This window comes from Delphinapterus leucas, chromosome 9 (genome assembly GCF_059928025.1).
Source record: "Delphinapterus leucas isolate spDelLeu-1000000601 "Yukka" chromosome 9, BTC_Dleu_Yukka2, whole genome shotgun sequence".
In the NCBI taxonomy this organism is placed as follows: Eukaryota; Metazoa; Chordata; class Mammalia; order Artiodactyla; family Monodontidae; genus Delphinapterus; species Delphinapterus leucas.
In genome coordinates this window covers 95,825,905-95,853,584 of record NC_143137.1, presented here as the reverse complement: position 1 = coordinate 95,853,584, position 27,680 = coordinate 95,825,905, and the positions used below count along the sequence as shown (strand labels likewise).

Sequence of the window (27,680 nt, the reverse complement as noted above, 5' to 3'; positions counted from 1 at the left end):
AATAAAATACCTAGGAATAAACTTAACCAAGGAAGTGAAAGACCTATACTCTGAAAACTATAAACCACTGATGAAGGAAACTGAAGATGATACAAAGGAATGGAAAGATATCCTGTGTTCATAGATAGGAAGAATTGTTAAAATTTCCATACTACTCAAAGCAATCTACAGATTTAATGCAATCTCTTTCAAAATACCTATGACATTTTCCACAGAACTAGAATAAATAATCCTAAAATTTATATGGAACCACAAAAGACCCAAAATTGCAAAAGCAATCTTGAGGAAAAAAGAACAAAGTTTTCATGCTCCCTGACTTCAGACAATACTACAAAGCTACAGTAATCAAAACAGCATGGTACTGGCATGAAAACAGACACACAGATCAATGGAACAGAATAGAGAATGCAGAAATAAGCCCATGCACTTATGATCAATTAATTTATGACAAAGAAGGCAAGAATATACAATGGAGGAAAAACAGTCTCTTCAATAAGAGGTGCTGGGAAAACTGGACAACTACATGTAAAAAAATGAAATTAGAACATTCACTAAACCATATATAGAAATCAACTCAAAACGGATTAAAGACCTAAATGTAAGACCTAAAACCAAAAACTCCTAGAAGAGAACACAGGCAGAACACTCTTTGACATAAATTGGACAAATATTTTTTGGGGCCTGTCTCCCAAGGCAAAAGAAAGAAAAGCAAAAATAAACAAATGGGACCTAATTAAACTTAAAAGCTTTTGGACAGCAAAGGGAACCATTGACAAAAAGACAACCTACTGAATGGGAGAAAAATACATGCAAATGATATGACTGATAAAGGTTAATAACCAAAATATATAAACAGTTCATATAACTCAATATTAAAAAAAAAAAGAACCTGATTAAAAATGGGCAGTAGGGGCTTCCCTGGTGGTGCAGTGGTTGAGAGTCCATCTGCCGATGCAGGGGACATGGGTTCGTGCCCCAGTCCGGGAAGACCCCACATGCCGCAGAGCGGCTGGGCCTGTGAGCCATGGCCGCTGAGCCTGTGCGTCTGGAGCCTGTACTCCGCAACGGGAGAGGCCACAGCAGTGAGAGGCCTGCGTACCGTGAAAAAAAAAAAAAATGGGCAGAAGACCTGAGTAGACATTTTTCCAAAGAAGATATACAGTTGGTCAACAGGCACATGAAAATATGCTCAACATTGCTAATCACCAGAAAATTGCAAATCAAAACCAGAATGAGATACGTCACCTCACCCTGTCAGAAGGGCTATTTTCAAAAAGTCTACAAACAACAAATGATGGTGAGGATGTGGAGAAAAGAAAACCCTAGGACATTCTTTTTTTTTTTTTAACATCTTTATTGGAGTATAATTGCTTTACAATGGTGTGCTAGTTTCTGCTTCATAACAAAGCGAATCAGTAATACATGTACATATGTTCCCATATCTCTTCCCTCTTGCATCTTTCTCCCTCGCACCCTCCCTATCCCACTCCTCTAGGTGGTCAAAAAGCACCAAGCTGATCTCCCTGTGCTATGCGGCTGCTTCCCACTAGCTATCTATTTTACATTTGGTAGTGTATATATGTCCGTGTCACTCTCTCACTTTGTCACAGCTTACCCTTCCCCCTCCCCATATCTTCAAGTCCATTCTCTAGTAGGTCTGTGCCTTTACTCCCGCCTTACCCCTAGGTTCTTCAAGACTTTTTTTTTTCTTAGATTCCATATATATGTGTTAGCATATGGTATTTGTTTTTCTCTTTCTGACTTACTTCACTCGGTATGACAGACTCTAGGTCCATCCACCTCACTACAAATAACCCAATTTCGTTTCTTTTTATGGCTGAGTAATATTCCATTGTATATATGTGCCACATCTTCTTTATCTATTCATTTGTTGATGGACACTTAGGTTGCTTCCATCTCCTGGCTATTGTAAATAGAGCTGCAATGAACATTGTGGTACATGACTCTTTTTGAATTATGGTTTTCTCAGGGTAGATGCCCAGTAGTGGGATTGCTGGGTCGTACGGTAGTTCTATTTGTAGTTTTTTAAGGAACCTCCATACTGTTCTCCATAGTGGCTGTACCAATTCACATTCCCACCAGCAGTGCAAGAGTGTTCCCTTTTCTCCACACCCTCTCCAGCATTTATTGTTTCTAGATTTTTTGATGATGGCCATTCTGACCGGTGTGAGATGATATCTCATTGTAGTTTTGATTTGCATTTCTCTAATGATTAATGATGTGAGCATTCTTTCATGCATTTGTTGGCAATCTGTATATCTTTGGAGAAATGTCTATTTAGGTCTTCTGCCCATTTTTGGATTGGGTTGTTTTTTTGTTATTGAGCTGCATGAGCTGCTTGTAAATTTTGGAGATTAATCCTTTTTCAGTTGCTTCATTTGCAAATATTTTCTCCCATTCTGAGGGTTGTCTTTTGGTCTTGTTTATGGTTTCCTTTGTTGTGCACAAGCTTTTAAGTTTCATTAGGTCCCATTTGTTTATTTTTGTTTTTATTTCCATTTCTCTAGGAGGTGGGTCAAAAAGGATCTTGCTGTGATTTATGTCATAGAGTGTTCTGCCTATGTTTTCCTCTAAGAGTTTGATAGTTTCTGGCCTTACATTTAGGTCTTTAATCCATTTTGAGCTTATTTTTGTGTATGGTGTTAGGAAGTGTTCTAATCTCATACTTTTACATGTACCTGTCCAGTTTTCCCAGCACAGAGAATCCCAAAGATGCTACCAGAAAACTACTAGAGCTAATCAATGAATTTGGTAAAGTAGCAGGATACAAAATTAATGCACAGAAATCTCTGGCATTCCTATACACTAATGATGAAAAATCTGAAAGTGAAATTAAGAAAACACTCCCATTTACCATTGCAACAAAAAGAATAAAATATCTAGGAATAAACCTACCTAAGGAGACAAAAGACCTGTATGCAGAAAATTATAAGACACTGATGAAAGAAATTAAAGATGATACAAATAAATGGAGAGATATACCATATTCTTGGATTGGAAGAATCAACATTGTGAAAATGACTGTACTACCCAAAGCAATCTACAGATTCAATGCAATCCCTATCAAACTACCACTGGCATTTTTCACAGAACTAGAACAAAAAATTTCACAATTTGTATGGAAACACAAAAGACCCCAAATAACCAAAGCAATCTTGAGAACGAAAAACAGAGTTGGAGGAATCAGGCTCCCTGACTTCAGACTATACTACAAAGCTACAGTAATCAAGACAGTATGGTACTGGCACAAAACCAGAAATATAGATCAATGGAACAGGATAGAAAGCTCAGAGATAAACCCGCACACATATGGTCACCTTATCTTTGATAAAGGAGGCAAGAATATACAGTGGAGAAAAGACAGCCTCTTCAATAAGTGGTCCTACTACATTCTTGATGGGAATGTAAATTGGTGCAGCCACCGTGAAAACAGAATGGAGGTTCCTCAAAAAAATTAAAAATAGAACTATCATATGAGCCACTAATTCCACTCCTGGGTATATATCTAAAGAAAATGAAAACATTAATTCAAAAGATACATGCACCGCAGTGTTCATAGAAGCATTATTTACAATAGCCAAGATATGGAAGCAATCTAAGTGTCCATCAACAGATGAATGGATAAAGTCGATGAGCTGTATGTATGTATGTATGTGTGTGTGTGTGTGTGTGTATACACATACACACACACACACGCACAGATTGAAATACTAATAAGCCATAAAAAAGAATGAAATTCTGACATTTGCAACAACATGGATGGACATATAGGTTATTATGCTTAGTGAAGTAAGTCAGATGGAGAAAGACAAATACTGTATGTTATCACTTATATGCGGAATCTAAAAAATAAAACTAATTAATGAATATAACAAAGGAGAAACAGACTCTCAGATATAGAAAACGAACTAGTGGTTACCAGTGGGGAGAAGGAGGGGGGGAGGGGCAAGATAGGGTAGGGATTTAAGAGATACAATCTACTATGTATAAAATGACTAATCAACAAGGATATATTGTACAACACAGGGAAATATAGCCATTATTTTATAATAACTGTAGATGGAGTACAAGCTATAAAAATGTTGAATCACAACTGAAACTAATATTATATTGCAAGTCAATTATACTTCAATTAAAAAAATAGAAGATTATTATTAAAAATTGTGGTAAAATATAAAATTTGTCATTTTAATTATTTTTAAGTGTACAATTTAATGGCATTAGGTACATTCTCTTTGTCGTGCAGCCATCATCACTATTCATCTTCTAAATTTTTTCACTTTTCAAAACTGAAACTATGGCTCCATTAAAAAATAACTCCTCATTCCCTCCTCCCCTCACTTCCTGGTAACCTCTATTCTACTTTCTGTTTCTATGAATACTATTTTAGATATTTCATATGGGATATAATATTTGTCCTTTTGTGTCTGACTTATTTAACTTAGCATAATGTTTTCGAGGTTAATTCATGTTGTAGCATGTCAGATTTTCATTCCTTTTTAAGGATGAAAAATGTTCCATTGTATGCATATAACACATTTTGTTTACCCATTCATGTAAGCTCTATTTTTCCACCTTTATTGAGATACACTTGACAGATAAAAATTGTATGTAATTAAGGTCATAGGTTTTTGAAAGAGACTGCATTAAATTTAAATAAAAGAAAAGAAAAATAAATTTTTCTTTATATAATATGTATGTTGTTCTTTGGTTCACAAGGTGTATATGATTATTGTATCTTTATTTTAATTGCACCATTGATTAGTATAAAATTTTTCTCTGACTCCATTTTAATGATCTGAATTTCAACTCTCCTTTGTATGATATTAATACACCATCACTGATTTTTCTGTTATTGTTTTCACACTATATTAAATATTTATTCTTTTACTATTAAACTTTCTGAATCATTTCTTAGGTATGTTTCTTTTTAAGCTGGGTTTGTTTGCTATCAAATCTGATAGTATCTCCTTTTGGTAAGGAGATGCTATTTCTTACTAGGAATACTAAGTTCATCCTATTTCCACCTGCTGCCACGACTGTTATGCCTGGCTTTACTGTTGTTATTTTATTTTATTAATTTAATCTTCTTTCCTTCCTTGTGGATTTTTTGGTGCGTTTTGTTATATCAACTGTATTTTGTTTGATTTTATCTTTTGTAGGAATTCAAAAGAGAATACTCTTGCTTTAAATGGTAAAATGGTTGCTTTTTAAGTTTGTCAAATAACTATATTTAGCCATTGTTTTTCAAATTATCCACTTTGACCCCCCTTACACCCAACTAGGAACTTAGCACAACTTTCCTTGCCCTGTTTACTAACCCACTTCCTGTTTCCTTATTTTTTAATTCTGGTCTGTGGATATTGGTCCAGATTGTTCTTATACACGTATTCCATTTTTATTATACATATTTTCCCATATTTTATTGAGCCTTTTCCAATATATTTTAAAGCATTAAAATCTTAAAGCAATTATTTACACTTATATTTGTGGATTTGATTGATTTTAAATACCCACCACCATAGTTTTTAATGCTATGATTTTCCCATTATTGATTTCCTCTGCTTTATTTGTGAGTCATCTGGAGAATGGTTTTCTTAGGGCAGGCAAAAGAGTAGGGTGAGCTCTGAAATCTTGTACATGAGGTTTCTTCCCTACTGTCGTCACACTTCAATGATAACAATTTTTCTGGAAATAGGATTATTGGGCTACTACCTTTCTCATCAATAACCTGTAGTCATTGCTCTCTGGGTTTCTACAGTTTAGTTTTATGGATGGGAAGTTTGAAGCTTGTCTTATTTTAATTCTTTTGTAAATAACGTTCACATTATCATGGCTGTATATTGATAAGATTTTTTAAATCTCTAAAGACATTCCAGAGTATGTGTAGATATAGCATTTATTTTAATTAACTTTACTATAACTCAGTGAGTCCAATTAACTTGCCCACCTGAACAGTTTGTTGTAGATCAAAGTTGTATTTTCAATATTTAACAATTTAATATATTTAATATTTACTTATTGCTACTGCATTCTGATTTCTTCTTGAAGAACATCTATAAGTCATTCATCCAACAGAGATTTATTGAGGGCCAACTATGTGCCAGGCACTATTCTAGGCCCTTAGAAGTTTCATCAATGAGTAACACAAAGATCCCTGCTCTCAAGGAGCTTAAAATTCTGCCAGGAGAAACAGACAAAACAGTAAATCAAGTAAATATGTAACTTATATAGCAGAGCACATGGTTAAGGTATCTTGAGGGATCTTGTAATATTAAATTGGTCAATATTAAACTGGTTCTTGCTGAGAAGATGAGATATATATTGTTTCTTTTTTTTGGTTTTTACATTTTTTTTTTTCACTTTATGCTTCACTGTTTGCAATCTGGTGCCTTCCCTGTGCTTTGGGGGCTGTTTCCATGTTCATATTCTATATTAATGATTTGATTTTACATAGTGTCACTTCTGCTCTGTTTTATCCCTATGCTATTACATTTTGTTGTTCCTTGCAATCTTAAAACATTTATTTAGCCCACGTCCTTTTCTTTTCTTGTTTTTAATTGTAGTAAGAACACCTAACGTGAGTTTTAGTTTCTTACAAAATTTTTTTTTAATTTACTTATTTATTTATTTTTGGCTGCGTTGGGTCTTCACTGCTGCACGCGAGCTTTCTTCAGTTGTGGCGAGCGGGGGCTAGTCTTCGCTGTGGTGCGCAGGCTTCTCATTGTGGTGGCTTCTCTTGTTGTGGTGCACAGGCTCTAGGTGTGTGGGCTTCAGTAGTCGTGGCACGCAGACCCAGAAGTTGTGACTCATGGGCTCTAGAGCTCAGCCTCAGTAGTTGTGGCGCACGGGCTTAGTTGCTCCGTGGCACGTGGGATCTTCCCAGACCAGGGCTCGAACCCGTGTCTCCTGCGTTGGCAGGTGGATTCTTAACCACTGTGCCACTAGGGAAGTCCCTGCAACAAATTTTAAAGTGTATAGTACAGTACTGTTAACTATAGGTACCATATTGCATAGCTGATCTCTAGAGCTTATTCATTTTGTGTAACAAAGACTCTCTACCCATTGAACAGAAACTCCCTACTTCCTCCTGCTCCCATCCCTTGGCAACCACCATTCTACTCTGTTTCTATGAGCTTGAGCAGATCTCTCGTATAAATGGAATAGTGCAGTTTTTGTCCTCCTGTGACTACCTAATTTCATTTAACATAATGTCTTCCATGTTCATCCATGTTGGAACATGTGTCAGAATCCCCTTCTTTTTTAAGGCTACATAATACCCCATTGTATGTATACACCACATTTTCTTTATCCATTCATCCATCAACAGACATTTAGGTTGTTTCCATATCTTGGCTATTTGATTAATGCTGCAAAGAACATAGGAGTATGGATATCTCTCTGAGATTTTGATTTCAGTTCATTCGGATCAATACCCAGAGTGGGATTGCTATATCCCACGGTGGTTCTGTTTTCTTATGTCTGCTTGCTCTCAGATTGTTTTCTGTGTGTGGCTTCTTTTTGCTCAACAGAAGTCATACCATCTTGTGCCATTCTGTGTATGATAAGCAGATTATCTTTAAAATATTCATTTCTATTTTCTGAAGAAAATTATATGCTTTTTCTCAAGATAAAGATTCTGTTTCCTTCATGTAGTAGTAGGTCTTCAGAGGTCCCTTCTTATTTTGTTGCTATGTGTTCAGTCCTTAGTAGAGGCCGCCTCCATCTCATGCCTGCCACAGACGGGGTCTCACCTGTCTCACCACCCGAAGTCCCACCACCTCTTGGATAACCATCCTCCTTAGCACAGCCCTGGAGCCAACTTGAGGCTCACATGCAATCTCCACTGATGCTGGGCGGAGGCTGTGTCCACCTTCCTCAGGTTTCCAAGACAACAAATGAGTCAGAGGCCATTTTGTCCTCCTTATGGGGATGACAGTGCATTCAAAGACACCAAACAGCTCGGCCCCAGCCCTCCTCTTCCTACACAGTACACACTAAAAGTGAAGGCTGTTGACTCTGAACATGTCAATAAAGAAAGAAGCAGACTGGCCGAGCGAGGAACAAGAAGATGGTCCAGTGTTCTGGAACCTGTTCTGTTTCTTTTGCATAGAAAGCTATCACCACACCATGAAAATGACCATGTGTCACTGTCATTCTCCCAGTGGAGGCAACACCCAGTAAACAAGGAAGTCCTGGGGAACGAAATCTGGCTGTGGTGGCTTTTTGCATACACGAGGCACCCCTCGCCCAGTTCATCCCCGACTACAGAGCTGGTCATAGACAGTCATTGTACTGATGGACTTGCATTAATTAGTGAACACAATCTTTCCCCCCATACTCCAGAGAGCCCAGGTTCTTAGGCACGATAAAATGTTTGTGGGGGAATTTCTGGCTCCCAGGGCACGGTGATGTCCTATCAACCCACTTTGGGGAACCATGGCTTTGCATGTTCACCATCACAGAGGAAAGGAGCTGTGTGATGCAGTTTCCCACTTAGACATGTGTCTGCTGGCAACACTTCTGATTCCTTTGCCACTAAAAGAGGGAGGGATTCTCTCTACCAAAGTTTGTAAAAGATTACACAGGGACAATTCCTTGGTAAACTGTTTGGCCTTGTCTTATAAGTACACTGAGATGACTGATGGTGATTAAGGAAAAGCATCCTCGCTTTAGCAGACTCAGCTAGGCTTCTAGAGCATCCCTGGGAAAGCCCAGTTTTGGTTAAGGTCACATGAAAGCAAAATGCAAGCCAGGAACATTGCACGGGCCCAATTCACCCGGTCCCTGTTTGCCAGGCTGTTTTAATAACTGAAGGCTTATTAGGGAAATCACAATGAGTAATCTAATAATGTCATTCCCAGTTAGCTAATAATTTCATTACCTGAGAGTGAGCTGTCTAAGGAGGCAAAACAATAGAAAGGTCATGGAACAGAATCCGGTTTCAGGTTCCAAACCGAAAGCCAGTTCCAGATCTCAACTGGGTGTGACACTGTCCCCCCACCGCCAACACCCCACCCCTTCCCCACCCAGAGAACACATAGCAATGTCACAACTTGGTGGAGGTGCTACTGGCACCAGTGGGCAGAGCCAGGGATGCTTGAAAACATCCTGCACATCACAAGACAGAAACCCAGGTGTGGGTAGTTGCCCCTCCTTCCTTCCTGGTGGCCAATGGCACTTCTGAGGCACAGCCTTCCCTGTCCTCCCCATGCTCCCTCCTCACCGCCTGCTCACCAGTGTTCTCCTTTTGCTGTAAGGCCCCCCACTGCAGTCAGGCTCACCTTTCCCTGCTGGTCTGTTTTGACCTCCCAGCCCCGGGGCAATTCCAGCCGAGTGTCCGCAAACATGTTGATGAAATTCACCAAGTCCCGGTTGTGCTGGTAGCGTTCAAAGTTGCGCGCGTCCCGCCGGACCTTGAGGATCATGTGCTTCAAGCAGGTGCTACTGGTGAAGACTCGGTAGGCACTCTGAGAGGGGTCGGGGCCGGCGGGGAAGGCAGCGGGGATTAGGAGAAACACAGACCAAGCGTACTTTGAGCCCCTTAATGGGATGTGATGTGATTGCTACACAGGGATTTACTGTGAGCCTTGGGCGTTGGGGGTGGGGTGTAGAGCTCTTGCTGCAGAAGTAAACGCCTGCCACCCCCCCACCCCCCCCCCCCCCCGTAAACACACACGGACCTCCGGGCTGTCTGGCTCTACCGCTGCTTCAGCATCCTGGAGGCTGTCGACCTGCCCTGCATCTCAGAGCTGCCCTCCTCCTTCCCCCCTCCTCCCACCCCAGCAGGGCTCTGCTCTCTCAAGTCTCCCTCTGACTCTCTGACCATCTCCTTCCTCTCCGTCCGGCTGCCTCCTCTGACTGCACAGGTGCGCCCGTGCTCCATCTTAGCTGTCTTTATAGCAGGGTGTATTAATTAAGGTTCCCTGTGGATTTAGGGCTGACCTTCAGAGGTCTGCCACTCCTTGCTAGGTAAAAACGTGCGTGCGTGCGTGCGTGCGTGTGTGTGTGTGTAGGGGTTGGGGGATGAGAAGAAGTGAAGAAAGTTTCACGAGTTTCTCTTTGTGCCAAGTAAGCATTTTATGCTACCTGGGGCTGGTGTGTGTGTGTGGTTCAAGGAGAGACTGCTCACAGCCAGAGCAGGCTGGGGCAGTGGCTCCTTCCGGCTCAGGGCCACCTGGTGCCCAGTGCTGAGGGCATCACTACTTGGCATCCTTGCCCCCCTTCGTGACTCCCCCACCTGCACCGCTGGGCAGCTGCTCTGGGTCTAACCACTGGATGTCCCAGAGGCTTCTCCAATATAACCTGCTCAAAACTGGTCCCTCCTCCCCTGCCATAGCCTGCATCACTTAATCAAACTACTGCTAACTGGGGACATGACCACCTAACTCAGGGGCTCGAAGCAGAGAGGACTCACTTTCTGGAGTCCTCATCTCCCATCCCCCTCCATCACAGTGGCCCCAAGCGCGACTGAAATAGCTCCCGAACAGAGTCATTCTTTCTCTGCTCCCAGCCCCTTCCGTAAGGCAGCCCTTGATCTTTGCTCACTTGAGCGCTTGAACCAGCCTCTGGTCTTAGCCCCCTCAGTCCCTCTCCCACAGTTCTGCCAGAGAAAAGAATTCCTCAAACACTGGATCATGTAACTGATAACATCGGAGACTGCTGGCTCCTGTCGTCTACTGAGGTAGATACAGGTTCCTTTCCGTGACATACCAGGCAATTTGCTGCTCATCTCTCCACGCCCTCTTCCCAGATCTGCCTGTCGCCACACTCCAGCCCCACTGGACCCAGCCCCAGGCTGAGTCCTTCCTCCTGCAGCCTGGAACCTCTGCCCCTCCCACTTTCAACCTTCAGGACTGAATTCAGCGGTCACCTCCTCAGGACCGCTCCCTGTGTTTCCTGAGCATCTTGCTCCTCCCTGAGGTCAGGCACTGTCCTGTCACGTTAGACACATCTCTGCACGTCTGTTGCTCCACAAAATGAGGAGCTTCTGCTCAGCAGGTGTCACCCTAATCTGTCTTTATGACTCCAGCACTTAGATCTGTGCCTGAACTGCAGGAAACATTTGTCGAATGAGAAAAGTAATGACTATAGTAATATAATGTCATTGCTTCCTCGACAATACCAAAAAAAAAAAAAAAGAAAAAAACTACATATGTAAAAATCACATCAAATTTACCTTAAGCATGTTACTTGCAAAACTAATTATAGGAAAAGGAAACCTAGTTACTTATCTATTCTAAAATTTCTTTAATGAAAGTGATTTTATAAAATGATTCAGGCTGAAGGGAATCCGTCAACTTCATAATTGTGTTCCTTAAAAATTTTAACAATAATAAAAACACATCTTTGTTTCCAAATCACTTTCACTGCTATTAATACATCGGAACCTAACAAAAACCCACAGAAGCTACAGCATTTCCAAATCTAGCTTTTCTCCTTTTTGGGAGACTCACAGAGAGCAAAAAAAGAGCCATCTTTTTTCTTTTCTCTCTTTTTTTTTTCTTGCCTTAGCTAAAATGCTGTCCTCTTTAATCTATCCAATGGCTTTGCAAAGTTGTGTTTCGGGTCTTGCTGGAAGCCAGGCCAGGCCCCTTCTGTGTGTGGGAACACTCACGTAATTGGCGTGCAGTACAGTGAAGAACTCGGGGTTGGTGATGAACTTGACAGCTGGGGACTGTAGCAGCAAGGTGATTTTTTGTGAGTTCACTGGAGAAAGTGACCCATCTCTCCTCAGATCTGGAAAAAGTGAAGCAAAGCAACGAAAGGCATTGGGAAAAGATCGTTTCAAATAGAGGACTTCTCTCTCATGGCACCAGCAGCCCACAAGCCTTCACCTGCACAGCTGGAGAGGACTGCTGTTTTGAAGAGTGATCTGACCAGCTGTCGCAGTGATAGGGCCAGGTGTCCTATCACTCGGTGTCTGTCAGTTAAGAATCATTATTTCCTAGGAGTGTTCCTGTACAATTTCAGTTAGGATCAAGTCCTTGAATACCTCATCCCTTTTATCCCAATGACTTTTTTCTTACTTTCTTTATAAGTTGCTCACCATAGCTATGAGAATTTGTTTGCAGAAAGGACCACAATTCTTCCCCCGCCGCATCCCCATTGGTATGGAACTTTGCAACCCTGTTGAATCGAGCTGGCCTTGTGCCTTGCTTTAACCAACAGAATTTGCCAGAGGTTCTGAGCGGCCTGTGGGTCCCCACTTTCTCTCCCTCAACACGAGAACAGTCTGTGCAAGATGAAAAGCCATGGGGAGTGGGGACAAGCCGCCCCGGCTGAGGCCACATCAGGCCAGCCAGCTTGCAGCCAATTCCACAGCTGACCAAGGATGCAGGTGTGAGCCCGGTGACCTGAGGAACCACCCAGCAGGCCTCAGCTCAAGTTGCCCACCTGCAGGATTGAGGGCTAAATGCATGGCTGTGAACTTAAGCTTTGGATGGCTTGTTATACAGCAAATGCCACCGGATCCAATACCAAACCCAGAAAGAAATTTTCTCTTCCTTTTTCCTCATGTTTCTAATTACTCCACCACTTTACTACATCTCTATCAGAGATTAATAGAAATTAATAATAGAAATACATAAACTAGTCAGTTTAGTTAGTATATCTGATAAAATGAATAGAATGGAGGCAATTAAAATAGTTGGTGGAACTCTGTACATACATATTTAAAAGAGGGCGTGAAAATGTCCACTCTTCTGCTTTTGCAGAGAGAGCTGAGACCTGGCAGTACAGGAAGCACATGGCTGTTTGCTCCGAATGTTCTAGAGCCGTCAATCTGCCATCATTTACCCAGTTCAAAAAGAAACTGGATTATTAGGATGTTACGGTAATAATCTTACGCTATTACAGGTATAAAAAGCAGAAGCCAATCTCTTCAGAGAAAACAATCTTTTGGTTACCAAAAGGGAAAGGAAGGGAGGGGATAAATTAGGAATTTGGGGATTAACAGATACACACTACTATATATAAAATAGATAACCAACAAGGACCTACTGTATAGCACAGAGAACTATATACAATATCTTGTAATAGCCTATAATGAAAAAGAGTCTGAAAAAGAATATATATGTATAACTGAATTCCTTTGCTGTACACCTGAAACTAACACAACATTGTAAATCAACTCTACTCCAATTAAAAAAAAGAAGTCAATCTCTTAATGCCTTTTGAATATTCTCATCTGAGTTCCACTCAGTCAGATTCAAAGAAATGAACACCAGACCCCCCTAGTGGATGCTGATGGTATTTGCTAAAAAATGCTCCCAGGCGGCCATGTATAATCGTAAGCCTGCAGGTTCTCTTTACTCCCAGGTTCCTCCCTCAGGGGGGATTGTATTTTATTCTTTAAAAAAAATTTTTTTTTTTTTTACTATTTCCTATTTTTTAAAAAAACATCTTTATTGGAGCATAATAGCTTTACAATGTTGTGTTAGTTTCTGTTGTGTATTTTATTCTAAATGCAAACAAGTCTTCCTATTGTTGTCATGTGGCTCCTTGGAAGCAGACCATGAATTCTTATCGTATGTTTTATTTATAAGTGGAAAACATCCTTAGGACACCAACAAATAAATTTACTTAATAAGAAATGATTAAGCCACCAAAACCAAAATTTGCCTTGATGCATAGGTGCAAGGTCTCTTCACTGTGAATCCACTTTCCCTTTACGTTCCTGGTGGGAAACTTCTGTCTGTTTTACCCTGCTGGTGCCAAGCCTCTTTCTCCCGCTGGCCCTCGTCCACACCCTGCTTTCCTTACCTGATCTGCATCCCAGGAGTCTGGGCCCATCCTGCATACCTATGCTTGACTGAGAAGATTCAGCCTCTGAATCACTCCCGCCACCTCCTCCGCTGCCTCCTGCTGGGACCTGCTCACAACTTTGGCTGCCAGAATCTTCTTCAGGCCTCTCTGTAGCAATGGTTCGCTGAATATTTTGGTACCTTTGTGTCAGAAAGTGCAAAGACAGGAGTTAACTTTGGTTTGATGGCTTGTTGAGGGGCTGATGCTCTGAATCAGATAAGTGGGGAAATCAGTAAAGAATTGTCCTGGAGGTCAATAAACATCAGGAAAGAAATGCTCAACATCCCCACAAGGTACCTAAGACAATTAACACTACAAGTATCTCTGGATGATTTGATTTCTTTTTGTTTTGTAAGCTGTGATGAGCTTCAGGTATGGTGACTTCAAAAAAATCACCTTGCATTAAATGAAATTAGGCTAAATCTAAAATAATGGTATGGGAAGGAACTTAAAATATTACAACTAAGATATCGAAGCACCTCTCCCTGATGGTGATAAGTGTACAAACTAAAATAAAAGTTCTACTCACTTGTTTTTATTTAACAGGTAACTGACAGGACTGGCAAGGGGTGTGCAAAGGTTGCACGCTAAAAACACACTGGCAGACAAATAAATGCTTTCTGCTTATTTGAAGGCTCCTTTGATTTTTCTTTCCAAGTTGGGGAATCAGTCAGTCAGTTGGCCAGTCAGTTGCCTAACAAGGTGCTTACTAAATATTTACTGACTTTTCCAGTGTGTCTGGCTCTGCGCTGGACTTCCAGACGAAAGAGAAGACTGGAATGCAATCTCGCCCTCTGAACCCTCACGGTCAGGACAGAACAAAGAGGGGAAATGCACATAAACCGTGACTCTAGTGAGGTGAACAAGCTGCCCTAGGTGTGTAAGAGGTGTGGACACAGACGAGGAAACACCCAAGGCACATGCGTCCTGAAGTCAGAGTATGACGTGTCGGGGAGCTTGTAGGGAAGGTACACTGAGGAAATGACATGTGCAAAAGGCTTCAGCTGGGAGAACTCCGAGAAGGTTGGCGGTGGCGTCAGGATGTGTGGGCCTTGGGCAGTGCCAGGGAACCAGCAGGGGTGGCAGGGAGCGCCTAGCAGGTGCCCAGCGGCGGCTGGAATGTTTTTCTCTAGGCCCAGGTCCTCCAACTTGAGCTGCATCAGGATCGCCTACAGGGCTTGTGAAAACACAGGCTGCCGAGCTCCATCCCCAGCGTCTCTCCGATTCAGCAGGTCCAGGGATGGGGTGGGGGAGGCACGAATGTGCATTTCTGACTAGTTCCCAGGTGATGCAGTTTGTGCCACTGGTCCGGGGACCAACTCTGAGAACCGCCACTGTAGGGGCTGAGCGCTGCTGGAACAGAGAGGCAGGTCCAGTTCTACAATGACCCCCACCTGTGTGGAGGGCGCGGGAGGAGAAGACCCTGGAGTCGGGGAGAGCAGCTGAGAACTACTGCATCGCTCCAGGCTGGAGATGCAGAAGCCTGGAACCAGGCAGGATGCTGCTGGGGGCGGGGGACACCCACATTCTGTAGGGATACTAAGATCACCTATATCTGCCCACAAAACACTCACAGAAATTTCCTGCCTAATTCACATGGTGTTTTGTAGGCAGGTGTCCAGCTGTCTTGTTCCTTTTTGCTCTGCTCTGCTTCCTTCACTCTTTGTAGCCCCTCTTCCTCCTAGCTAAATGACCTTGACTTCGCCTGCTGTCTCTCGGCCCCACCAGGACACAGGACAGGAATTCCGCTTCCCTTTTCCTCACAGCACAGCAGGAATGAGGGAAGCGGTCAGACTGACGAGATCTTTAGTGGCAGAGTTTGTAATAACTTTACATGTAGACTCAACAGAATTTGGGACCTGACTGGGTATGGAGGTTGGAGAAGACAGAGGAGACAACTGTGAAGTTTGAGGCGCCCACTTAGAGCAGGTGGGTGGAGGTGTCGGTACTGATGAAGCCCATGTAGGATGGGCAGGTTGGTGGGAAGATTTTAGTGTGGATTTGGACATGTTGACCTGGAGGTCCTTGAGGTCACACAAGTGACAATAGCCAGGGGAGCGTTGCTGTATGGGTCTTGCGCTCAGAGAAGTGAAGTGGGAGTGGAGGAAGAGGCGTGAAGAGGAGGGAGCCTCCAGGGAGCAGCGAGTAGCCAGGTCGCCATGTGCAATCCAAGGTGGGGGCATGGGGAACGTATTATCACATGGACAAGGTCTTCCATGGCAGGGATTCTGAAGACTTGACCTTTAGAGAGGAGTTTTGGGGACTTCCCTGGCGGTCCAGTGGTTAGGACTCCACGCTTCCACTTCAGGGGGTACAGGTTCGATCCCTGGTCGGGGAACTAAGATCCTACATGCCACCCGGCCAAATAAATAAATAAATAAAAAATAAAGAGGAGTTTTGTTCTCAAGTGTGGTCTCCAGACCACTTGCCAGAGAATCAACTGGGTGATTATTATAATTACAGAAATTGGGGCAAAATTGAAATCTGCATTTCTAACAAGTTCTTCAGGTGGTATTATCTACATCTAGGTTTGAGGCTCTCTGGTGTGGAGCTTTAAGTTTTATTTTATCTAAAGAGACTCAGCCACTCGCTCCTGCCACCTGGTGGAAGATAAGATGGCTCTGCCTGCAGCACTTACTGGGAGGCATTCCTGAGAAGGCCTCTTATGAGAAAATGCGGAAGGGGTAGGAATGAGCAAGGAATCGGAGAGAGAAATGCTTGCTTTTATTTACCCCTCCACACGCCTGCGGCAGGGAGGCTGTCTGTCTGTGATGTTCTTTTTGCTGGAACTCAAGTAATGCAGCCACACGTGGGGTACTCAGTGGGCCGGTGAGAAGCCGCCTAAGCTTGTGACCTTGACCTGGGAGAGGAAGGGGGACTGCCAAAGACCAAGGAAGCTGCTGTTGGAGGATCCCCTAAGTGGCTCGAGGCAGGCTGCATTTTCCAAAAGTGGCTCAACGATATTTTCAGTCCACAGCTTCTTCCAGAACCTGACTACTCTCCCACTAAGAGGCAGAATCAATGTCCCCTCCCCTTGGACCTGGGAAGGTCCTGTGGCTACCTGGACTAACAGACAATAATGAAAGCGACAGCTTGTGATGGAACACAGAGGCCATGCTGTGAGGAAGCTCAGGCGACATGGAAAGTCCACGTGGAAGTGCTCTGGGTTGACAATCACAGCTGAGATCCCAGCCCACAGCGGGCATCAGCCTCCAGATAACGCGAGCCTCCAGCCCAGCCACCCTCTGACTGCAACCATGAGGTACCCAGAGAAGGGCCTCACTGAATCCAGTCAACCATGAGAACCATGAGAGAGGATGATACTCATGAGGATAACGGTGATAATAATCAGTTATTGTTGTTTTAAGTCACCAAGTCTGGGGTGCTTTGTTACTCAGCAACAGATGCCCGGAAAGGGCTTAGACAAACCTCATATTATAGCCTCTCTTTTACTTCCCAAATTGCAGTGATCACTGAAGAGAATTTTAACAAGGAAATATTTTATTTTTATTATAATTTTATTCGATGGAAATGTCAGCAATTTCACAAACTGCTTCACATGTCCTCGGTTGCACCTGGTTTATCTCACGCCTTACTAAGTCAACAGCCTCAAATCCCAGGTGCCAGACCCAACCCCTAGCCTTTGCTGAAGTCAGGACAGTCTTGGGGAAGCAGGACACACAGCAGTTGGTGGAGGATCACCCAGCAAGGGCAGGGCTGCAGCCTCAGAGGCTCTCTTTGTTCTAAAGATGAGAGAGGGGGTCAGAGAGTTGGTTCTCTTCTATTTCATCAAAAATTATCCTTCAGGGGCTTCCCTGGTGGCGCAGTGGTTGAGAGTCCGCCTGCCGATGCAGGGGACACGGGTTCAAGCCCTGGTCCGGGAGGATCCCACATGCCGCAGAGCAACTAGGCCCGTGAGCCACAACTACTGAGCCTGCGTGTCTGGAGCCTGTGCTCCGCAACGAGAGAGGCCGCAACAGTGAGAGGCCCGCGCACTGCGATGAAGAGCGGCCCCCGCTCACCGCAACTAGAGAAAGCCCGCGCACAGAAACGAAGACCCAACACAGCCATAAATAAATAAATAAATAAAATTAAAAAAATATATATATCCTTCAATGTCCTTCCTCACACTTTATTTTTTTGCAGAAAAAGGTTAAATATTTATATTATATAGGGTTTATGGAAATTGGTAAGGAAGTCAGCTGGAATGTCTAATTTGCAAAGAGACACACAGAGGAACACACACAAAACCGAACCGGAAATAAAGAAACCTTCCAAAACCAAACCGAACTGAACCAAACCAAACCAAAACCAAACGAACAAAGCCCATAGGAGCAGACGATTCTCACGGGAGGAGCTAAAATTGGGAAAAGAAAAGCTCATGGAAACAGAAGTTGACCTTCCCTCCAAGAAGTGAAATGTAAGGAGCACCAGAAAACACGAGGAGAATCACTTAAGTCAGCAAAAACCCACCAAAAGATGAGATGGAAGGCAAGGTATTGCTGCTAGCAAAGTAAACCCGTAGAAACACACTTGAGAAAACCTTTAAGCATTGATATCAAATACCAAAACCACGCAGATCTCTCTTGGCCTGCTCTTTTGGGAATATAACCCTAAAGAAACACTCTAAGACAATCCTACTATTTTACATACGCTTGGGCCTTATCCAAAAGAGTGATTAAAAGCAACAAGTGAAACATCCAACAATATGTCAGATTAACTAAATTACATCTGTTCATTGGAATACCATCGTTTAAGTGATCATCTTAGGGCTATGTAGCAATATGAAAATGCTTATAATGTAGGAAGTGAAAAATGAACACAAAGCTACATTATCATTATAGCTGTATAAGGACTGTGCATATGAAATTTGAAGATAGTTAATTTTTTTAAAAAAGTTAATCCTTCGGGCAGTAGGATTATAAGCCTTTTTTTTCCCTTATTTAAAACTCGCATTTCTCAATAGTATAATAATTTTATCCAAATAAGTAAAACATCAAACTTGAGTTGATGATTTAAAATGAGACTATGTATTTATATTTTCGGTCTCCTCAATAAATATTTGCGAAGAAGGTAGAGTTAGTTCGTTCAGGATATTTTGAACGTGTAGGAATGAACTCGGGAAATGGTCTTGTACTGAGTCCTGGTAAACTCTGGCCCCATCCAGGCACCGGGACGAGGGACACAGAAGAATGAGAAAGAAGGGAAGGACAGTTACTAGTGGCAGGCATGATGGGCCATCAGTCATGGGGCTGCAGAGGAGGTGGCCGCTGGCTCTGTGCGGAGAGCTCTGGGGAGGTTCCAGGGACCATGTGACATTCGGGTTGGGCTTTTGCAGGATGGAGATGAGTGCCAGGTGGAAGGCACGCAATGAGGGACTTTCCTGCAGTGGAAGCGTGTGGCAAAGTCACAAAGGCCACTTAGGGGGTGGCCGAGGGAATGTGGTCACCGCACACTACTTTGTCCACTCCGCATTTTGCAGTGTGCGTCTCCTTGCACAAACACATTTGCCTTTCACAATCACCCTGTCAGGAGTCAAGAGAAACTCCTTCTTGCAACACTGAGAAATATTTCCATCTTGCTGTGAGAAGGTGATGAGTGTAAATTTCTCCTGCTAACCAAACACATGCCCCCCTGTGTGTGATCACATCTGCGATGGATAAAGGACTGACAGTATACCTTCTGTGGCTGCCATTATCAGGCCAAATCACTGGAAAACTTTAAATGTTTGAAAGCAGTAGGTTAAAATAAGCATTGAAGAGCCTGAATACTTATCTGAAGGTTATCTGACCTTCCCTAGGTAGGATTTTTCACAAGAAATAAGCACTTTCTCAAATTGCTCAGTTCCTTTTCTTTTTATCTGTCCACATGGATGCAGCAAATACAACTTGCTATTCAGCAAAGTCTGGTCTCTCTCAGCATGTTCAGCTCCACTGGAGGGCACAGGGGTTTACACATCAAAGCCTGTACACTTCTCTAGAGGCCTGGTTCAGGATGGATTTAGCCTCATTTTTTTTTTTTTTTTTTTTTTTTTGCGGTATGCGGGCCTCCCACTGTTGTGGCCTCTCCCGTTGCGAAGCACAGGCTCCGGATGCGCAGGCTCAGCGGCCATGGCTCACGGGCCCAGCCGCTCCGCGGCACGTGGGATCTTCCCAGACCGGGGCATGAACCCGTGTCCCCTGCATCGGCAGGCGGACTCTCAACCGCTGCGCCACCAGGGAAGCCCTGGCCTCATTTTTATATTATACAACCTGAACATCGTGAACGAACTTCCAAGGATTTTTATGTCACAGGTCAAGGTATTTACTTCTGCTTCTGGTTTACTGTTTTGTTTTAGTGTTCAAACTACACCTCTGTAGATATAGACTGATGCTGCTCTCCATGTTTCTTAGTCTGGTAAATTATTTCAGCTTATCTGTCTGGCAAGACAGACCCTGAGGCTATTTCTGCCTATGGCATCTGAACACAGTCTCTATGTAAAATGAGCTTGCTGTGTCCTTTGCATTTTTAGTTGTAGGAGTCTTGTTGCAATCACCATGAAAGGACACTCCCATGGATTTTGGTGCATTTATATTTAATATGTTCTTCCTTTTAATATACTTTCTTTCTGTGGGAATGACTAGAGAAGTACACTGCCAATAGAAACCCGTTATGATTCTTATTAATGACTTAATGGAAAAATGGAAAGCAAATGTCTTCCAAATGCTCAAGCAATAAAAGAACCCCTGGTGATTTTCACCTAAAGCATCCTTCTCTCTCTACAACAACAGTAAGCAGAAGTTCAATGTTTTGTTTCTGTGCAATTTTAATAGGATTGAATTGTCTACTTTTTTTTTTTCTGGAGGCTACAGTTAACTTTCAAAAGTTATTTGTTATCAATAGCTGTGTCCCCCAAACCCAGTTAGTTATTCTTTTTAGTCCCTCTCCACCTTTTTCCTTTATTTTACACTAGCAAGACGTCATGTGGATACAAACGAAGTTGGGCCTGCAGTCTGCATTCCTGGCTACTAAAAGTATCCAAAAGCCACCGCCCTGGTCTTAAAGAAGCAAGATATTGGGTATGATGCTCGTACTAGCTTATGGCATGGGAGAGGTGCTGTTTAGGGTTTCATTTGCATGTTGAAAACAAAATGACATCTTTACATACTTACTAAAAACTAGTAAGGGGTCTAGTTTTTAGACAAAACAATTCTCAAAAAGTATCTTTAAATGTTTCTCTTTCTATGATGAAAGCTTTTTAAGAATGTATATTTCTGAGTATATAGCAATTATGGGACCAGGGTAGGCATGAATATAGAGATTTATGAGGCAGCTTTTTCTCCAGGCAGCTTTTAGTATTCTGTTGAACCTATCCTTGGAATGTTTTCAAACTGTTTGGGTTCTGGACCTGTTTGAGAATCTTATGACAGATAGGTATGAGTCTGGTAGATAAATGTGCATCCATGTATAATTTTGCATATAGTTTCTGGATGGTTCCTGGAACACTGACACCCTCAGTGAATACCTGGGTGGGGGTGGTCCATGGGCCCTTGGCTAAGAATACCTGTGTTCGAGCCTGGGCCGTCAAGAGGATTCCCCATCTTTAAATGACACTTAGGCTTAGCTTGTCTCCTCACCAAATTTTAAATCTAGCTTTCCAGGTACTAACTATGAATGGGTTAATTACTTTGCAGTTTCCTCATACAATCTGAGCAGGAAAGTATAAAAGGGGGTTTCTTTAGCTGCCCTTCTCCTTTCACTGCTTTATAGGGGCTCACCGCATGCTGATCACCCACCGCCTGTTGAGTTGCTCCATCTGCTGGATGGACCCGGATCTCCGCATCCCGTCGGGGGTGGCTGCTGATGTGGGACGCTGCCAGGTGGTTGTGCGGTTCACGTGGTCCACATAAAAGACCCGCCCGTGGCTGTCAATGCGAGCTTCCCAGTCTAGTGCATGATGAAAAGGCAAAAAGAAAAATCAAGGACAAACTACGGATCCATGTGAAACAGACACCACTTCCAGGTCTTTTGCAGTTAGAACTCACCACTGGTGACTTGCTGAAGACCAAGCACTGCCCAGAGCACCTGGGTGGCCTCTGAGGCATTGGCATGGAGTTGGCATTCCAGGAAAGAGCCCATGGGACTCAGATTCTCCGTTGGGCCATTTTAAACAGTACCTGGGGTTACTCAAGTATGACCTGTGTTAAAATTCTAACAATTTCTAAAGAGAAAATGGAATGTTTATTTCCTTCTTTAAAAAATTCCATCTTGTCAATTTTCTTGGCTACTCAAATGACAGCTGGAAGACTGGAAATGTCCTCCGGTGACAGCTGACACTCTAATGCTGGAAGAATCCTTTCTCTGCTAAATCTGATGGAGGATGGCTGCTCAGAAGGGAATAATGGCCCTCATATTAAAACCAGGTTTGACTACAGTTCTAAAATGCACTGTAAGTACGTGCTTCATATAACCTCTATCTAATCTTAGCAGCCTTGACTGATTGCCATTCCTCTTGAGAGGAAGAATGGACACATTCAATACTCAGAGCTGTGAATTCACAGTGTATGTTCAACCCACCTGTGGCTGCCAAATATCTCTGGACCGAAACAAAACCCATCACGACTATTAACTAGCTTTGAAGTATCTCTTTATTGATAAATAACTATCCCAAAGAGTAGAGGGAGCCCAAGATAAAGCTAAATTCCTTTACTTCTCAAATTTAAGCAACAGCAACAAACTAAAAGGTGGAAGCATAGATGATACAGTCCATGATAAATGTAGGAGCTGGGCTGGGGTGATAGGATGAAAAAGTCCTCAAAACTGAGAGAGCTGGAAGTCATACGTACACACCTGAGCTAAAAAAAGATGAGCAATGTCTGCTGTACAGAGATGTGCAAAGCTTTTAGGTTCCACATGTAAAACTGTGGTGGGAATAACAGCTTCATGATAAAGTTATGCTGAAAACTACGTTAGACTAAAGAAGAAAAAGCAAAAATGACTGCAAATGAGGAAAACCATTCAGGCTTTTAAGTGAGAAAAGCCATAGCTTTTGGGAGTAGGTCAGATATTTAACAATTCTATTGAAAAAGCATCATTCAGGTAATGACATAGCAACTCCCAATTGTTTTTAAAATGAAAAACTCAATATATTTGGTATAGTTATGGTTTGATATGTGTGTGGTTCAAGCTGTTTGAGAACATTATGGCTTATGTCTGACAGTTACCTGAGGGATTGCCAAATAATGTCCAAGGAAAACTAAAAATACCAGAAAACACCAAATTCAACTTATAAGACAAATTGAAGAAAAAAAAAGTGGTCCGATTGTATAAATATATTCTAGAAGGTGGTGATTAAAATTGACTACTAGATGATCCAGTTGTCAACTGTTAGCTGTAAATGTTAATCAGCTCATTGATGAAATTGTATATTTGTGTAACTACTAGGTAATTAATCTCGAGCCAAACATTAAAAAATTTCAGTGATTTCCAAACTAGCAGCAACTGGGTATTTTTTTTTTTCTTGAACCCAACATGACTGTCATCCAACAAAGAATGAGCGTTAATCTTTGAAGAGTATCGTGTTACTCAATTCAGTTGAACAAACTCCTCCTTGTACTATGAACTAGAGACCATGCCAGGTCCTGAGGACACATTGCTGACTAACACACATCCCTGCCCTCCAGGTGCCCACAGTAAAGGAAGGATTCCTTCAAAGACAAGCCTCTAGTCTCATAGATTCTCCAAGGAAAATAACTCAAGTATGGTGCAGCGATAATAATAATTTCTGAGTTTCAATATTTCCAAGCCACTCACGGAAAAGAATGGCAAGCCAGACAGTTAGACCCTCTTGTCAATACATTAACTACCTGGAAGGCAGAGTGCTAATTAAACTCTTATAAATAATCAGAAAATAATAGCTAAGCGCAACTAGAGATTATAAGTGTGTTTTCTGGGTTGCTTTGTAAAGAATTTGCTTTCACGTACTGTATAAACAGTATCGCATAAAGAAAACATGTTCCGAATGGAACTTCAGGTCTCAGCACGTCCGATGCACTTGGCCCTGTGATGACAAAACAGACTCCTGAAAATGATACCTTTACGGATGACCTTGGGACAGTTAGAGTCATTCATGTGTGTCCATTCATCCGTGGTTGGGGAGCCTTGTCAGATATTAAACTATATATTTTCCATGAAGTCTAAGAACAACATAGAGCCTAATAATGAATCCTATTTTAATTATTATACCAAGAAAAGCCTGTAAATTTGTACTTTTACATTAACAAGTGCAACACCACGTTTGTAGTTTAGACCTTTATCTTGAACTTCAGTTGCATCTCACTGTCTTCTCGACACTGATACCTGCATGACATCTCAAATATAACACGATCAAAACCAAGCTTCAGCTCATTCCCACCCAAACCTGCTCTATCTGCAGCCTTCTCTTCCTTTCTCAGTTAAAGGAAGCTCCATCCTTCCAGGTTAAAACTCTTGAGGTCATTCTTGACCCTTCTCTGTATCTCACGCACCACATCCAATCTTTCAGCAAATCTACCCACATAATATCTGGCCAGAATCTGACCACTTCTCACCACGTCCTCTGCTCCCCGCCAGCTCAAGCCACCACTGTTTCTCACCTGCAAGAACCTTATGTTGGGTCTCAGGCTTCTATTTTTCCTCCTCAAAATGTGATGCCAACACAGAAAACCTTTTAAGACCTAAGTTAGGAAATGTCACGTCTCTGCTCAAAAACCTACAACGTTCCCCTTTCATCCACAGTAAAAGCCAAAACCCTTAAGTGGTCTACAAGGCCCTAGGGGATCTGGGCCCCCGATAGACGGAACTCTTCGTCTGCTGCTTCCTCGCTCCCAAATCTGCTCCATCCAGACACGCTGACCTTCTTGCTGTTTCTCAAACCCACCAGGCAGGCCGCTCTGTTTGCTCAGAAAGCTCTTCTTCCCCAATACTTGGGTGGGTAACCCTCTTACCACTTCTAAGTCTAGCTTCTAATGTTGCCTTATCAGCGAAGTGTACCCGACCACCCTATTTAAAATGGCAAACCAGCCACCACCACATGCTCCAGATTCCCCTTACCCTGCTCTGCTTTGGTTTTTCCACAGCACTTAAGACCATCTAATGTGCTGCACTATTTCTTCATTTATTCTTTTTGTTGTTTATTATCTGTCTCTACCAGCCTAGACTGTAAGCTCCTTGAGGGCAGGGATCTTTGCCTTTTTTGCTTGCATAGAGTAAGCATTCAATAAATACTTATTCAATGAATAACTATCTGATGAAGTCATCCATGTACGATGTGAGATTAAGAAAATTCAGTTGTTAGCTTCACTACCAACTTTTCTAATATTTTTCAGTGTCACATGGACAGAAAATTGAAACCTATCTGGAAGAGATTTGTTTCATTATCAAAAGCAGCTTATATAAAGCAATTCTTTAAAACAGAATATATTATATTCAATTATCTGTAATATCTGTATGTATAACTAGTTATTACTCTTACACGGATTGAGGGTCAATTCACGTACACACCCACTGATAGGTTTTTTTGTTGCGGGGGAAATGTTCCTTTCTTGGAGAGAACGTGCTATAGGTATTTTTCTAAGTAGGAAGTACCTCTAGTGACACTGAAATTTTACTATTCATTTATGGAATATCCATGAATCAATGTATAAAGAAAGAAATCAGGGATCAAAAGTTAAAGAACATAATGTTTGTCTTGGTCTCTCCAAACAAACGCGGTACTCCTTTAAGATATTCTACTAATTATTAAAGACACTGTTTATCGCTGATAAACTACAATTGAATAGAAGAATGGTGTAAATGTAAAATATATCACATTGCCAAGAATAGATGAATTAAGGAATAAACCTTTCTTCTTTCAAAACTGTAACGGCTTAATGTAAGCACAGGCAAAAGAATGGAAAGAAACAGATTCTTTGCATCCTGGAAAGATCTTGCAGTTGTAAAATTTATCAAATTTTAAAGGTTATCTTTGCTTGAAAAATGAGCTCAAGCCAAAACAGGGATGTTCTAGAATTCATGAACATATCTGATGCTAAGTGAATATTTAATGTCTGGGGTGTCACTTCCTTCTTACAAATGTTACATATAAGGGAATATTACAAGGGTAAATTACACTGGAATGATATCTAGAGACTATCTAGTCCAAATCTAGCATTTAGCAGATGAGAAAATTAAAGCTTTACTTTACAACTAAGAAAACTGAGTCACTGAGATTGATTTTCCCAAGTTCAAATGACCAGTTAGGTAATTATTAATTACACATTACAGTTACCAGGAGAATGTGCTATTGAATTCTATCCCTAAAGATGATATTTTTCCTGGAAACCTCTAAGAACTACAGAAAAAATTTGAGGCTGTCACCTATTGGTGCAAATTAGAGTAAGGAAAATACAAGTTCATGGGTCCTGATGAGTTGAAATGTTTTATTACGTGGAGATGCTTGAACCATAAAAGGTGCCATGGAGAATAATAGGATTATTCCATCTCGAACTGCAAGCTTTTAAATGTAATATAGTAAAATTTGCGAATTAAGGGTCATGAACAGTTTGCAAGGCCTAGTCAAGTCTTGTAAAGAAATGCTCTCCATTTCAGAAGTTGAAGGGTGCTGAAAATACTGGGTTTTCTCATTAAGATCACATCCTGAAACCATACGACAAAAAACCAACCAACCAACCAATTTCTATGGTAGGAGCCATATTGGTTTTCGATCACAGTGTGAGGTATGGAGTGGAGGAAGAGCTTGGATGTTTATATACAAAGTTCATACCGACCTGCTTACACTTGATGGGAAGTTATGAACATAGATTTTCAAAACTAAAGCTTACTTGGTGGAAGAGGCTCATCGATTGTTGGGTAGTGATGATGTTCAGGCCTCAAGGAAGGAAGCTGGCTTACTGGCTGGGAATTATGGAGTATAGGACATTCACCTACGGACAAGATAGTCGAGACATTCAGATTCATTCATTGCCATGGCATCGTCAGCAAAAAAGCACGACTGTAAAACAAACTACTGCAAGAAAAAACCCCAAAGAGCGGGCAATTGGGGAGATTGGGATTGACATATATACGCTAACATGTATAAAATGGATAACTAATAAGAACCTGCTGTATAAAAAAATAAATAAAATTCAAAAAAAAAAAAGTAGGCAATTGATTTTTTTCTTTGTCAGTTTGCTACATACAGGGTCATTCATGAGCCAGTGAATAGAGGGAACTATATTTTTTAAGAAACTCGAAAAAAACCAGCCAAACACTCCATGGCTGTGATCTGTACCGCAACAGACCAATAGGTAGGACTGGGGTCTGATTCTGTAACCACCTGGATTTTCTTGAGGGCAAGGTGGCATCAGAAAGGGACACAAAAGAAAATGAGCAGAGCCTGAGTTTAGCCCAGGAAAAGAAACAGGCCTTTTGGAGGGAAGGGCAGCATTTATAAGGTCTCATAAAAGTTCAAGGGGTCTGCTGCGCGTCCGGAGCCTGTGCTCCGCAACAGGAGAGGCCACAACAGTGAGAGGCCCGCGTACCGCAAGAAAAAAAAAAAAAGTTCAAGGGGTCTGTGCAAAATGACAGCTCCTTGTTTGGATAGGTTTCATCGGAGGGCTACCCAGAGGCCATCTTTCAGAGATTTTGTGTTTGGAATGAAACTCTTAGCTGGTGCCTTTCTGAGATGGGGTTAAGGAACTAGTGGGCCAGGAAGGTAATTTCTTGTAGTAGGAAAGCTAGGGGCTGGGGTACAGAGCCAAGGAGCTATGGCATCTTGTGACTGGTCCAGATTATTCTGAGGAAGAATCTGATAAGCCAGGGTGTTCTGGAAGAAGACAAGAGACGAAGGAAGTAGA

General features: G+C 42.1%; 1 protein-coding gene across 1 annotated transcript in view; it reads right to left on the bottom strand.

Moving 5' to 3' along the window:
* Positions 1 to 27,680, bottom strand: part of HECW1 (HECT, C2 and WW domain containing E3 ubiquitin protein ligase 1) — a 434,660-nt gene that overhangs the window by 83,957 nt on the left and 323,023 nt on the right. Inside the window, exons 11-15 of the mRNA XM_089917097.1 lie at positions 26,667 to 26,768; positions 21,603 to 21,753; positions 13,825 to 13,967; positions 11,639 to 11,760; positions 9,306 to 9,491 (exon numbers count right to left, since the gene is read on the bottom strand). Coding sequence (XP_089773223.1) covers positions 9,306 to 9,491; positions 11,639 to 11,760; positions 13,825 to 13,967; positions 21,603 to 21,753; positions 26,667 to 26,768 — 704 coding nt within the window. The remainder of the gene's footprint in view (positions 1 to 9,305; positions 9,492 to 11,638; positions 11,761 to 13,824; positions 13,968 to 21,602; positions 21,754 to 26,666; positions 26,769 to 27,680) is intronic.